The 15,329-nt window shown below is 40.1% G+C and overlaps 2 protein-coding genes across 8 annotated transcripts in view; one reads left to right on the forward strand and one right to left on the reverse strand.

Annotated features, from left to right (window-relative positions):
• PACC1 (proton activated chloride channel 1) overlaps positions 1 to 4,900 on the forward strand; it is a 91,631-nt gene extending 86,731 nt beyond the window's left edge. For all 7 annotated transcript variants that reach the window (XM_062571846.1, XM_062571849.1, XM_062571847.1 and 4 more), the window contains 2 exons: positions 2,293 to 2,397; positions 4,187 to 4,900. In XM_062571846.1, the coding sequence (XP_062427830.1) occupies positions 2,293 to 2,397; positions 4,187 to 4,348 (267 nt within the window). In that variant the 3' untranslated portion in view covers positions 4,349 to 4,900. The remainder of the gene's footprint in view (positions 1 to 2,292; positions 2,398 to 4,186) is intronic.
• Positions 4,901 to 7,469: 2,569 nt separating this feature from the next.
• The window catches only part of PPP2R5A (protein phosphatase 2 regulatory subunit B'alpha), a 47,806-nt gene continuing 39,946 nt past the window's right edge, over positions 7,470 to 15,329 (reverse strand). The window contains exons 9-13 of the mRNA XM_062571842.1: positions 13,242 to 13,292; positions 12,075 to 12,194; positions 11,863 to 11,990; positions 9,471 to 9,572; positions 7,470 to 8,680 (exon numbers count right to left, since the gene is read on the reverse strand). Of these exons, the coding sequence (XP_062427826.1) occupies positions 8,548 to 8,680; positions 9,471 to 9,572; positions 11,863 to 11,990; positions 12,075 to 12,194; positions 13,242 to 13,292 (534 nt within the window). The 3' untranslated portion in view covers positions 7,470 to 8,547. The remainder of the gene's footprint in view (positions 8,681 to 9,470; positions 9,573 to 11,862; positions 11,991 to 12,074; positions 12,195 to 13,241; positions 13,293 to 15,329) is intronic.

Here is a 15,329-nt window from a genome sequence, read left to right on the forward strand (position 1 = left end):
GGAATTTTGCAAATCCTTCTTTGTGTGCCCAAGTCTAACGCATCTCAGATTAGAAAGAAAAGTCTGACTCAAACTCAGAAAAAGCTGAGTTTTTCTTGACCTTAAGTGTGTATTTAATCCAGCAGTTACGGAGTAGGAACTAGGAAGATGGAATAGGTACGAATGTGAATTTCGAGTTTCAGATCTCTTATTAATAGTACAGTAGAAGTTGAAATAGCTCAGACACAAATTGCACTTGTCTTATTTGACAGTACAAAACAGTAGAATGTCTATGTGAGCTGGATAGGGAAGTCTGTTAGCCTTTCAAATGTGAAATGAAGAGACTGCATACCAGAAAGATATAACCTACAAGTAGTAGGTTAAATTGTGTTTAGTTTGTTTCCTGTTGTGCAGTTTTCATCAATGACTATAGTGATGATACGCTTTGATAATTAAATGAACTTTAGTGGTATAGGAGAAATCTGAAGCAAAGGTATTTGACCAGAGTGAATCGGAAAGCATGAGGGCGTGAAGCTTTAAAGCACTCTGAATGGACATATATGATGTTGAATTTCCTGTTTCTGTGTGTTCAGAGCCTAAAAATGTGTTGTATGCGTGGAGAGGGAGGAGGAGGACTGAGAGAAATCTTAAGGTATTTATGAAGAAACTAAGTAACCATGGTAAATAAGGCTTTACGGCCGTTGCGAGAGGCTTTAACGTCTGCTGAATCACTGTTTTTGTGTATATAGTCCATGTTACAGTCTTGAAATGAAATAGCAGCGCTGTTGGATGCGTTACTTCCGGTACAGTATTACACTAGTCTAGGAAGAGCAACAGTACTCCCTTGTGTACAAACTAAGATGTAAATACTCCTTTGAGGTTTGGAGGAGGGACAAGTCCTTCCCTCTGTTGTTTGACTGTTTCCACTGTGTGTTTTCCTGATAAGTAACTGTCTGGTTCTTGAGTGGTTTATATTGTCTCCTAACAGTAGCAGGTTTAGTGTAAACTGTGTTGTTATTGCCTGTGCTGAAAGTCTATGTAGTGCCCTCTGGATTTTGGGAGGAAGGGAGAGTTGTGTACAAGGTGAGATATATGTTTTCAAGGCCTGCTGTCTCAATACTTTGCTGATCTGCTTCGTAAGGCTAATCATGGTTTCGTGTGGCTGTAACATCTAATCTGGTAACCTGATTGGTACCTTGGTTATAAAAGCTCTTTGGAGTTACGATAAAGCTCTTTCCATTGGTCAGTGCCAGTTTCAAACTGTAACCTAGTTAATGAGAAATACGTTTTTAATCGTTAAAATCTAGGCTTTTCACTTTCCATTTTCATTCTGCAGTTGCCAATATCTAGTTTATCCCTACAACTGAGTCTTAAAAATATATATATTTCTGTGACCAACCTGTAGTTCTCTGGTAGATAAAGATAACTTAGCATTCATTCACAAAAGGTTTCCAAATAACATTTCACTTGATGTGGATGAATTTTTGCTCCCCTTGAAGGGGGAAAACTGCATTTTAATTTTTAAAAGTGGATGTATAAAGGTATTTCCAAAACTCACTGCAGTAATCCAAGAATATTATAGGCTATGTTTAACTTTTGTATTTTTGGCTTTCCTGGAACGAAGTACATTCAGTAGGTTACTTGGGTAGTAACTTACTAACGAAGGCTGCGGTCTGGTATCTCTTGCTCTTCGCTACACAGTACCAAACCTTGTGTTGGCCTCCTGAAAGCTGGAATAAATGTGTTTTGCGCTTGCCTGGTCATCTCAAGTCAAACCATGTATCTGTTCTGCCATTCTGATTTTAAAGAGAACGTAGGGACAAAAATGCATGCTTGAACTGTGTGCGCAAAGTACTAAGACTTGCAGTGCTAATACGTGGCAAAGCCCTGGGCTGCCACTGTTTATGTGTGTGTGTGTGCGCGTGTGCGTGCATGCCACAGTGCCTTCACTGTGCTCTGTCGGTACCTGTTGTCCTGTAGGCACTAGCCAACAGGCATCAAGTCTGAACAACAAAGCATCACTAAATAAAGCAACAGCCCTGGCTGCTAGTATGAAAATAGTATTGCTATGTTTTGCTAAGTGAGAAATAGGAAATGGATGAGGTAGGCATGAAACAGATGGGGGATACTGAGCCTTACATACTTTGGGAGCATAATGTTCCAGGGAGGGGGAATGCTGAATTTCAAGTCCCTTAATGATCACCCTGCCTTAAAATCTACTATTTCTACCTTCCTTCAAGCCTTTGCTGCAGTGCAGAAGACTGTACTAAAAAATTGGAGAAAGTAACATGCACCTTTTCTTCCTCTCTCCAGACTAGTGTGGTTAATTATATTGACCAGAGAACTAAACCAAGAAGTGACCAGCTGTTTTTTGTGGTATTTGAATGGAAAGATCCTTTTATACAGACTGTTCAAGATGTGAGTATCATACTAGTCCTTCCTTGAATTGTTGCGTGACCGTGTGTTTATGTGGTGTGTGGGCATATGCCGTTGTTTCTGCACTCCAAGTGGAAACTAGAGGAAGAGTGAGATTGCTTTTAAAATTTTAGTCCAAGCTCTTTCTTATAATCAGTAATGCATATTCTGCTGGGGGTCAAGACGGTTTGAAACCTTTCTGTGGCTTGGTGACACTCAGCTTTCTTACTGCAGCTAGAGGTACAGGTAGCTAAGAGAAAGCATGTGTCCCCTATGCTTTAGCAAATTCTAGCTTCAGGTCAAGTCTTAAGCTGTTTGCTTAGGTAAGTGTACTTGAATAAACTGATTTAATGACTTTTCTTTTTAATTGACAAGCAAGAAACCTGAACTTAAATCAGAATACTTAAAAAAAAGATCAGCTAGTGTATTTTTAACCCCTTATTTGGACAGAATTTGGTACTACATTAAAGTGCACAAACAAGTGCTTCACAATTTAGTTCATGATCTTAAGAATGCTGGAGCCAAAGGTGTTTAATATACTAGACAAGACAGCTGTCAGTCACTGGAGTATTTAAAAGCTTTGTGGGGCTCCGTGGGTATGTGTGTTCAAGTATGCAAGAGAGGTAGATTTCCTAGTGCTCCAGGAAAGGTCAGCTGTATTGCCCTCCCCTAAAACTGTAGAACAGATAAACATGCAAGGATAATCAGTGTAAAGTTCTGTGTTTAAAATAGCTTTTCTTAACAACTGAAGCCAGCCAGCAAGGAATCCACAGAATTCTTGTTTTCCTGCCCAGCAGCAGAGGGTGACTGTAGACCGTGCAGGGCAGGATTTGGTAGCTGGTTCTCCACACTGCTGTTGGCGCATCTGTGCCAGAGCCCTGCACCGAGGCAGACTCCTCTCATCCCCTCCGGCAGGATTGGGGGGTGGTGGTGTCCATCTCTGCCTTCACTAAAAGCGGGTTGGAGGTGCTTGTTCCCCCCTGTTGAAGCTTCAGCCCTAGCTCACAAACACTTGCAGCTTGTGCTGCGCTTTTAAGAGGATTAGCAAATGCAGGAAGCCCTGTGTTTTAAGACCCTCCGCTATGGTGATGGTCTAATGACACTGCTCTTGTGCTGACTGTCAGAGACAACTTTGACAGAGAAGCTGAAAGCTGGGTGCTGTAGCATTTTATCGCTGTCTAAGCCTCTGTCTAAGCCTCTTTGCTGATCTGCTTGCTTCCTCTGAGATCCTAGAAGTCATCCATGTACCTAGAGGTGCAAGGAGAATTGCAAACTGTAAATAAACTAAGTACTCTTGACCCAAATTTACTTAAAAACATAAAATACCTGCTGTAGGTCTGCAGAAATGGTTGGTATTGTCAAAACTTGTTGTAGCGTTATAATGCTATCTTGTTAAAGCTTTTCAGTAATGGCATTTTGAGTGCTTTGTCTTGAAGACCTCTTTTACTGGTGATTTTTGTAGATCTTTAATACATTACAGGAAGTTTAATCTCTAATATTAAAATTAAAAATTTACTTGTATTTCTAGAAGTTGTTTAAACAATTTAACATCTGAAATAGTCTGGAAGAATTCAGCAACTAGTACAGACATCTTCTGGAATCAGTGTATTATCTTCTTGGCTGAAGGAATTGGAAAGATCATGGAGTGCAGTAGATATTTGGAGAAGGCACTACAGGGTAAAGGCATATACTGCAAGACACTAAAGCTTGAACGTTGGAATTAGTTGTTATTGAACAGGTATAATATTGGCTGAGTCAGATGAGAAGGAATAATATTTTTAATTTCTTTCAGATAATCACAGCAAATCCTTGGAACATGATTGCTCTTCTTTGTGGTATCTTTTTGGCTCTATTTAAGGCAGCAGACTTTGCCAAGTTAAGTGTTAAGTGGATGATCAAAATCCGAAAGAGACATCTGAAGAGAAGAAGTCAAGTAATGAACCACATAAGTTAAGACTAAGACTGCCTTTTAAGTGTTCATAACAGAAGGGATAGAAAAGAACTGGAATAAACTTCAATCAGTAACACAGTAATTAAAGGTATAAACCAGGTATATTTTCTTCAGATAAACACTGCCACGGCCTAGCAAACTGACATTTGAACCTTCAGAAAGGAGCTAACCCTAGGACAAGTCTAACAAACTCATGCTCTTTTAATCCAAATTTAATACGTTTACCTCAGTGCATGGTGGCTGGGGGAGAGAGGAGAGAATTCACTAGCGTTCAGAAAGTCAGTGCTGTAGTGGTTAAGTTCTGAAACTGGACAGCGTTTGAATACTTGTCAGAACAGGCGACTATTTAGCTTCTGCACGAGCTATGACCTGCCTCTGCTGCCATAATGCAGGTGCTTCCAGTGAACACAGTAAAAGAGTAAAGTACACAGAATAAAACAGTCACGCCTCCCAGCTCCAAGGTATGAGTTAAAACAAAATACACTGGAATTCTATTACGTGTCATTTTTGATTTAAAGTGTATTGAATTTTAATATTAAAAGATAACTAAAATAAGCTATTTTGTGCATTGTCTGAGATTACCTGCTCTTAGATTCAGCTGGAGTTTTACAAGAGATAATCCAGACAGGAAGACTAAGGTAAGAAGTTCAGGTAAAAAAACCAAACCAAAAAATATTCCTGATCAGTCTGACTCTTGGTTTTATTTATTTATTTATTTATTTATTAACAAACTCTAACAATGCAGTAGTTTAGCATCTGAGTCAAAGATAGACTTCAAAGTCTGAATCTGAGCTATGCTGTTACTTCTCTCTCCACTTCCCCTTCCTGCTTTCACTTTTTTGTTTTTGCTAAGGAAGTGAAAAATAGTCTTTCATCAGCATGGCATATATCTGTGATTTTCTGATACCTAGACTGAGCGTATGTTAACTGCTCTGTGATGTTGTATCATTTCTTTCTTGAATCCTTTTCTGAAGCAAGATATCTAACTCAGAGTTGTAGTGTCGACAGGGCAGCAAGCACCGGTGTGTTTGCTCTGAAGGGGTTGTAGCAAGAAGTGCGTGCGCAGCAGGTCATCTAGTGCTGCTTCCATCCGCTGAGAGAGCAGCATGAATTAAAATGGAGGCAAGTTCATCAGGAGTAACTTTCCCTTTTTTTCCTTCTTTCTCCCCCCCCTTCCCTTCCTTCTTTCTCCCTTCCCCCCTTTTTTTCCCTTCCTTCTTTCTTTTCTGGAGTCTCCTTAAAAGAAAGAAGCATTTTGGAATAAAATCTGCTACATTCAAGTGATTTCTAAGGCAAACCTTTGCAGTGCTGTTGCCCACATGTAACCTTAACAAGGGGAGTAGCCATTCCCTGCAGTGCGGAAGGCAGAACAGCAGTGCTGCCCGCAGGGCTCTACCCGCGAGGGGCTGGCAGCAGAGTGCAGGGTCTCTGGTGTCCAGGTGCGGGCGAGGGCCGAGCAGCAGCCAGGGCCAGGTTTCAGCCCCCGGGGTCCTGCAGTTACCAGCTTGTGTTGCTGCGCTGCTCTGCCCGGAGGCCTTGCCTTGCCTCTTCCCCCGGCTCCTGCATTCGTGCCTCAAACTTGAAATTCGAATTCTGTAGCATAAGCTAACTTGAGCATAGTGTGTGGGGCGAGAGGATGGGAAATACTTGGATGCAGGAAGAGGTGCTGCTCAGTCAACATTTGTTTGGTATTTTGCAGTGCTAGCTCTTAAATTGGTCTGGAATTACAGCTACTGCAGCTCATCATTATGAAATCTGGCTCAGCATTAGCATAGTGAATAGGGAATGAGGTTAAACTGAGCGGGGAGGGGAAGGAGGGGGGAAAAGCAGAGAAAGACCATCATATTTAAGCAAACCATGTGAGAGCTACTTCATTTTTAAGTAAGTGCTCATGTGGTAAGGAAACAGGACAGCTCAGCTGTGGGAAAAGCACACTTAAGTGATTTGCGTCAGCTGAGAACTACCTTGAGTTTGCTACATGATGCTGCATGCGCTGATAGGAACGTATTCCACCGATTTTCCCAGTCAGGTTTTTCATGTGCTTACCCAAATACATAGTGGCAGCAAACACAATAGAGACATTTACTTTCTTAAATCTTTACTGTCACAGACATTCATAGGTGGTTTAAGGATGAAGGTGGGGGGTTCTTAAGTTATGATATTAGTGCATTTATTTCTTGTATTTAAAAAAAATAGAAACCACCATGAAAGGTATTAAAGGATTCTCGCCCTCCCCCCAAGTTCTGGGAAATCATCAGCATGGCAGAGTGTCCCTAAAGCAGCTGATTACATAGTCTTTTTATAAACTGGCATGTAAACAGTAGCAGCACCTTACTGCTTCTGATCAGACTGAGCTATGCAAGTGTGAGCCACTTGGAAAACAATTTTTAAGCTGCTGGTGTGCTAAATAGCATCATGTCTTCAGACTGTACAAGCATTTAAGTATTTATTTGCAGATTTGCTCCTGAATCTTGACTTAGTAGGCCGGAAAGTCTGCAGGTCGCACAAAGTTTCCTCGTTCCTATACAGGAGCCAAATTGAGGCGTGGTTTTGCATTGCCTCGTGTGGAAAGGGAAATGCCTCTCTGCACGTAGTGAGGCTTCCTCTACAACCCGCAGTGTGTCCTACTGCTGCTCTTAAGGCAAACAGGCCCTAGGCGAGCACTCTCAAGCATCCTGCAAATGATAAAGGCTCTTGAAGAGCTTCTCTTGTTTTTCCTCTTCAGGCAGCATAATAGAGGAAGTAGAACCACTTAGAGACAAAAAAAATGAAGTAATAATACAAGTAATTTGTTTTCTTTTTTAAATGTAAAAGTCAGCTCAAACACTGTAGTACACAGACTTCTCCCTAACTTAATGAAGTCAGTAAAACAATCAAGCAACAGGCAAAAAAAAACCCCTGGGACCCCTACCTACCTCAGCTGTTCTGACCCCCACATGCTTTGTTCAGCAGGCACCGAACAAAGCCTGCCACCCTTGCTCACCCCGAGATGAGCGTGGCAGGTCACTGTCACTCAATGAAAAGCTACAGGTTACTTAAATGTGCTGCAGTTAAGTGGTTGTGTAAGAGCCATTCTAATTCTCTTCATCTTTATAAACACAAAGATGTGACAAACAGCACTAAATACAAACATAAAGACTTTATTGAATGCTGCTCAATTCCCCAAAGATCTTTCATTACAAAAGTTTTCCACACAACTGCAATTTAAAGAGATTGGAATGGTACTCTGATAAAAGATGTGAAAAATACTTGATCAAGTAAAACAGACAAGACTTCTATAATCAACTTTCCACCTTCAAGAAGTAGACTGCATTTTCTTTAAATAAAACAAGGAACTAGTTAGTGACAGTCTTCTCTCCTTAAGGACCCCAACTTTGGTCTCACTCTTCAGGCCACGAGATACTAAAGGTACTGCAGAGATGTCTGGGATGGTCTGTAGGAGACACTGCACTATGCTGCAGGGAGTCCTTGGGCCGATGAGGAGCGCTGCTGATGGGCTCGCCAAAGGAAGCTCCAGCCTCAGCTGTAGGAGGATGGCCAAGAGGCAGGGAGAAGGCAGTCTCGAGGCATTCACCACAGGGTGGGTCGGACACACGGACCACCGAAACCTGCTGGAGCTCGCTTTCTTTCCACGTTTTGCCTCATTCTACTGTGAGCTGTTTATAAATTAAATTGAATCCAGAATTCAAGAACAGCACCATATCTGAGTTCACTTCAATGCTGCAAGAGGCATGTAGCAAGTATCTGAAGTTACTGGCAACGTACCTTAGTTTTATTTGAGAAAAATACAGCGCAACTAGAAGCCTTTTCTATAATCTTAACCAAAGTATGCAGCGATGTGAAAAGCACATATAAAACAAGGAAAAAAAATGTACATAGCAAACTATACCACCTATGTGCAACACAATCAAAAATTCAAGTCATAGTTCTCACCACTCCCATAATTATTTCACTCATTAAGGATGATAATTCAGTTCTATGAAACATTGGAAGTGACAGAATATCAATAATTAGACAAATTTACAATATGCTGTGGTAAAGACATCACTTAACTGCTGCACTTAAATTTCTTTTCATTTACATTTTGCCAGAGAAAAGAGTTGGCTGTTTCTATTATACTGATGAGGTTTATTTTGCAAGTTTCTCTATATTTCAAAAGGGTACAAAAAAGTATGTCTGTCGAGTAGAGGTTGTCATTTCTTTTATTTGGCACTTGTATTGTGTGCATTCAGCACGTTGTGAGTGCTGTTCTGCTTTTCTGCCAGAGCCTTCTTAAGCTTTAACTCCTCTAGCTTTCTCCACAACTCTTCACGTTCCAATTCTTTCTTCTTCTCTCTGCAGAAAGAGTGAAATACTAATTTCAGGTCTGTTTAAGTGCAATGTATAGATGCAGCTATCTATAAAACAACTGATTTATATCCAGTAATTCCTCTTTTTTTTCCCCAAAGCTATTCTTAGAGGCAATCACAATTTCTTCTATTAAAAGATGAGTGTACAACTTGATAAAGATTAGTGGTAAACAGTATCTTCACTCTGACAAATTCAGTCACCTGCTGTGAATGTAGTGTAGTGTTCAACAGATGACTGCAGTTCTGAGGTGGTTCTTTGTCACACGCAGACAAATTAAGAACCAAGCACCATGGGAGGAAGAGCAGAACTAACGAAAGGAGACCGAGCACGTGGTTTCAGTTGGCCTAGGATAACCCGCCATCCCTTGCTCCAGCACTACTGTTCGTTGGATTAGCAGGATAAAAGAGGAGGTTTTAGCCGAGCTACAGTTTTCTCCAGCTTGGCTTTTTTCAGACAAGCCCCTCTGCGGTGCTAGGGCCGGCACCCGGCAGCCCCTTGCAGCAGCGGCTCAGCTCGGTCTTCCCTAACAGGATGCAGAGCTGCTCCCTGCCTGCAGGGCTGGGAGCCAGGGGCGCTGCTGCCGCTGCCTCCGGGGCTCCCGCTCCCTCCGCACCGCCGACACGCGGCGGCCTGGGACGCGCTGAGCGGCCTGCGGCAAGTTTTCCATTGGCAAGTCTACTGCAGAACCCGCAGCCACAGTGGTCAAAATTTATTCCTTTTCAGCCTGCACATTTCAGATATTTATCAGCGTATGTTTGGAAGAAATATCAGTTACCTTTGTCTTTCTGCTTTATACGAGCTTGTAAGTTCATCAAAGAGCTTGCCGTTCATTTCCATCAGCGTCTTCAGCACATTATATACGAGTGCCACAATAGTTCTAGAACAGAAGGAACACCCCATTGGATTACTCAACACAAAATCTCTGATAAACAAGTGTTCAATTTCCTTTTTGGACATTTGTATTTAAGATACTACTGTAAGGTCAATGAGTTACTGAAACAAAATTCTTTACTGTAACTTTCTCTGTAAACAAATAAAATGCATTTAATTTTTTGAAATAGCTTTCTATTAACCTTAAGTACCTGACTCTAACAATCACCCAGGGTATAACGATTACTGCAGCTATCTAAAAGAAACCTATTCATATATGTTAGTATTTACTAAACGGAGTTTTCACAGCAGTTTTGTAATATATGAAATATGAGAGTCTATAAAACTTCTGGCTAACAGCTTCAAGATCAGGCAAAAGAATGCAGCAGAAGAATGACAGACACATGGTTTAGGATAGCTACTAAATGCTCTACCAGAAGTGTGTCTGGGCAGCAGATCAGTTTTGCTGCACATGTACCCACTAGAGAATTGAGTTTCAGGTGTTTTAGTTTCCTTTTATTTATTTTTTTTTCAGCGTAAATGATACTGGCTATTTTGTATGGTTGTCAGTATTTCCGTTTTAGGTATTATTTTTTCTTTTCACTTTTTTTTTGTGAGGGCATTTTTATTTCAAAAGGTTAAGTATAGTAATACTCATCTCTTTTAATCTCACTCTTAATTACTACAGATAGGAATCTAAAAGATAGCAATAAAATTAACCATTAAAAAGCTGCCTATCATTAACCTTATTGCTAATCAAAAAAACCCCAAGTAAACTGTCTTCCCCGTCGTTCCCCTCACTAGCAGTTCACCTTCACACAGCAGTAAGGTTGTAAGGTTGTGGAGCAGGGTGCCGTGCAGTCTTGTGACCTTGAAAAATGAGTGAAAGAAAATTCTAAGGAAGTGACCAGAGGACCAGGTTTGCCTCGACAGTACACGTCGTCCACTGTGCTGCTGGGACATCTCCCAGCTACTCAGCAGAGACCTTACGCTCATCCAAAACGCACAGTACACTTAGCCTCTCCACGCGCTTTTTTTGATCACTGGCTTTAATATGGTTTTGCAGACAAGAGCATATTCAGGGTTTTGGTTTTCGGAGGGAAAAGTTTGATTTAAAGTGAGTAGCTAAGACCATATTGAACAGAATATAAGCTCATTTCTCTCTCTCCCAACACTGATTATGAAGTATTATACGTTCTGCCCCAAACACCCTGGCCCTCACGGTACACAATTATCTTGTGTCTTGCACTTCCTAAAATAAAGGAACAACTTCCTTCTGCAGCTTGGGGAAAAGGGACTTCCGTCAATTTTGCTGAAGTCCCAAAAACCATTGATGCTCCAAGAATTAGTTCTCCAAAATTTATCTGTCAATCTGTCTTGGGTGATGTGTTCACAGCTAGTCACACAATCTAGATAAATACAGGATAATTTCAGATTCTCAAATAAAGGGCTTAAAATAGAGCATCTAAGTTATAAAAGTTATCAAAGGCCCAGGCTACTCTGGCTTTTGCCTATACAAGCTTTACATTCTGCAAATGGACTTGTACCTTAATTCAGGATGCTGCACATGGACAAACTTCACATTTTAATGCTTCAATACAACAATGATTTCCTTCAAACAGAGTATCAGAAATCCTAACATGTAACATGTGGCATTAAATATAAAATGAAGCAGTCACTCATTTCTGGTTCCTATCATCTATTATAGTGGTAGGCGCTATTCTGCTAGGGTAGGATCTTTTCCTTTCATTGCACTGGACAGCAAGACATAAGACAGTGCTGATAGAATTTAGTTCATCTGAAGGAGTAAAAGACAATGAAGCACCAACGCAGCAGAAACATCCCTTGGTCAATTTTTTTAGTCTAAGTAATGTAATTTGCGTTTTTAGCCAATACTCAACATTAAATGCAATTTAGAGTATCGAGACCATCATCCAATAACTTCATATTTTTCTGTGAATTCCAGTTCTCCCTCATAACAATACCGAACAAAGACAGCATGATAGAGCTGAGAATTAAAACTATTTCCCACATTCAAATAGCTGACTCACTGCAGTAGGGAGCATTTTTTCCCACTTTCATCTATGACAGAAGTCTGTCTTGCAAACACATACACCTCTGTTCAACCTCAACTATTCACCTTCATGGAATGGATACCTTCTTAGCACCTGTAATCTCACCGATTTCATCAGATTTAAGTCAAGATGAAGACACATTATCTGCTTATGATCCAAACCTGAAACAGTTCACTAATACAATTTATTCTGATCCCATGGGAAAAGTTAAATGTTACATACGGATTCCAGTGTTCTTTGGAGATCTTGTATAAACTGCCAAACATAATTGGTAGAATTTTATCAATGTTCTCCTCAATCAGACTAAGAATATATTCATTATTCCAGAAGTACAAAGCTCTTTCTGCAACCTGAAATACAAAGTTTATGGGTCAAAAAAAACACAAAATAAGTTACTAACAGTTATTTTTATATTTAATTTTTATTTTTTTTACCTGAAAATGTGAACTTGATACACACTTGGATATTTGCTTAAATAAAGGCTCTTCTATTTTTTTGAATTGTGTCGGTTCTATTACATCTAAGATTTCTTCAATTTCACCTAAAAACATTACCTGTTTGTATTTAAAAAAAACCAAAAAGCATGAGAACATTTTGTATCTCCAATACAGACAGAGACAAACAAAATACAGCTTACGCACACATACAGCTTAGTCATGAATCCTGCAGAAAGCATAGTATATAACTACATTCTATTTGACAACCAGAGTTTATATTTTTTTTTTTGCAATCTGAGAAAAGCCAATCATCAGTTTTAGCTACCAGGTGAGAGCTCCCATCTTGAATTTCTTTTGTATAATTGCTCTCAACACTTCAACAGCGCTGCTTTTTCTTTTTTAATAGTTAAAAAAAATACTAAAATCTTTTACTTCTTCAGGAGTGACTGCAAAAGTTATCATTATCTGAGATGAGATCTCCAAAGTAGCTTCTGAAATGGTAGATAGTTTCAGTTTTAAATTACCACCAGCAGAGCAGTAAGTAGGTAACATATAATATTCAAAACTGCTCGCACAAACAGGGACAATGATGTTAGGGGACCCCACTTTTAAAGAGCTACCAGAAAGGTGCGATCTGGTGACACAGCAAGTCATCCAACTTCTATCTTTAATTATAAAGACGAAAGACAATCAGAAAAATGGATTTCCCAAGATCATTTATTTTTTATAGAGAAGAAATATACATGTTTTACTAATACACGCAGTTATGTCTAGGCATTTGCACTGAAGCACAATTTTATTCCATATCTCAATTGCTACGTCTGCGTCAGTTGTCTCAGTATTCCAATATCAAATGCCAGCACATTGCAGACTGACTACCTCTGAGCTAGCGGCTATCTACTAACGTGCTCTTCACCTGGAAAAATTATTTCTCTATAAAAGATCTTAAATATAATGCAACTTTAAACACAGCTTTAGAGAGAACTCCACCACAGTAAGAACTGACAGATGAAATACCAAAATTGCACTGAGCTGCATGACAAAGATCAGCACCCCAGGAATTTGAGAACTGCAGGAATTCTGCAAGATCTCTTAAAAGTGCAACAGAGACAAAGTATATGAACCTGCTGCTCTACATTTTATAGAACAAGAAACAAAACCAACCTCTTTCTGACTGCAAGTTTTGGGCCAAAATTTGAGCAGTCCTCTGATTACCTATATTAAAAATACAAACAAGTTAAACTAAAACAAGTTTCTATTACATATTTGATAAGATTTATTAAAAATAAAATATTAATTTGCTTTTCCTTATGCAAAATGGAATACAGCTAAATATAGTTCCATTCACTGAAAATAAATACTGCCTGGTTTCATTTAAATCTTGTCTTGTTTATATTTCTTGTATTATTTTCAAAATAATTTACATCTTTATCACTTTAAAAAGCCTTTGATAATCCATTCACGCTCCACTCCTACCCCAGTACATATATTAATCGATACAACAACATCAAAGCTTCATAAATATGCATTTAACTCCCCTGTAGCTAGGATTTCCTAGAATATCTTTTGCCTTCTACTGATCCCTACTCTGGGGAGCGCTTGTCTTGGCTTCAAGCTTTGAAGCTCAAGAGAAAGCGGTACACACTGGCCACTCAGGCAGGGCTACGCAGAGGGGTCATGGCCTCCACCACTTTTTCTCTTCTAGAATTTGAAATGGCCAAAACTGGAAACTGGGAGATAAAGATGTGAATTTACAGCGAAAATCAGTTTCTAACAGGGATACTGGAACAATCCTGCATGAGGACAGGGAAAAGGCTCTAGGAAAGCTTAATTGGGAAGTACAGTCCCCAAGAGGAGGAGAGACAGCAAGTAAAGGGCTGGAGGCATATTTCCTGGAAACAAACATCTGACATGGCATCTAAATTACCAAATTAGTGCTGGTTGAAAAAAGCCATAACTCAGCAGGTTTCGGAAGCAGGAACACTTCTGAGTATTGTAAGCCTTCATTCTGAGGACAAGACCTCTGCTCTTACGGTACTACGGCACCTAATTGATCACCTCCAACTGCAGATTTATTCATCTATTTGGACTAAAATAATCCCAATTTGACTTTTCCTGTTTCCCCTGTGCATTTTTTTTAAGCTTCTGAGGTGGTTGTTTTGTTCACAAATGTGTGCTATCAAAACTAACTTGCATCACTTCACAGCAAGGAAGTCTCCACTGTAAGCACCCACCAGTCTTTCCATCCCGAGACACATGCAGCCCTCACGCTACAGGACTGAGCATCACTTCAACTGATGCTGAGCAAATGAGGAAACTAGTCAGCTAAGAAAGTCCTTTGCTGAAATCCATAAAAAGAAAGCAAGTTACAGAGAAAGATGAACAGGTCCTGCACATAACTGTAGAGATCCCTCTACAGTTTTATCTCGCTGGCTGAAAGACGCTGACAACTGACAAACAAATGCCATCATCTGACACCTGATAACAGAGTAGGAGACCTGGGTCAGCCCCAAAGGGTATCGGTTTTGTAGCTGGACAAAGGCAGAGCTCCCTGAACTGCTCAGCTGGCACCGACCCGGCCTCTCGCGGTGGCTCCACGGACAGAGCAGGACAACCAGGGCAGGTAGCCCAGCGAGGTGGCGAAGAGAAAATATGAGCTCCTGCTTTTCACGGTGGTTACCCACCCGATCAGGCAGCCCTTCAGGTACCCACTTCTCCACCCACAAGAGAGGTCTGACTTGCAGGTACTCATTGCACTTGTTTCTCTGGGTTCACAATTTTAAGCAGTCTATGTAAATACACTTTTTATTTAGCGTCATTTTCTATTAATTAGCTAGTAACTAAATGACTCAGTTACATACTATTAAGATTTCGTTTGGAGAATCTTCTTTAAAGAGACATTTACAAGTATAATAGCTCATTCTGCCAACACCTTCCCTTCCCCTAACACAATGAAAGTAAGCCAAACAATTTCAGACAAGTACATTTGCTAAAGAAAAGCAGTGAGAACCTACCATGCACCCTTAGCTGTAGCATAAATTAACAGTTTTGGAAGCTTGAAACTGAGCTAGCTAGAACAGCCCAGTTTCCAATGCTCACTATAGCAAGTGTATTCCAATGTACTTAACCACATAAACTCAGATTCCTAGTTTCAAAAAAAAAAAAAAAAAAAGAAAAGAAAAAAGAAACAAAAAAAAAAAGTTCGTAGTATAAGAGCACAAACCTCAACAAGATACCTATTCCTTGCTCTCA

The sequence above is a fragment of the Rhea pennata genome, chromosome 3 (assembly GCF_028389875.1).
Source record: "Rhea pennata isolate bPtePen1 chromosome 3, bPtePen1.pri, whole genome shotgun sequence".
NCBI lineage: Eukaryota > Metazoa > Chordata > Aves > Rheiformes > Rheidae > Rhea > Rhea pennata.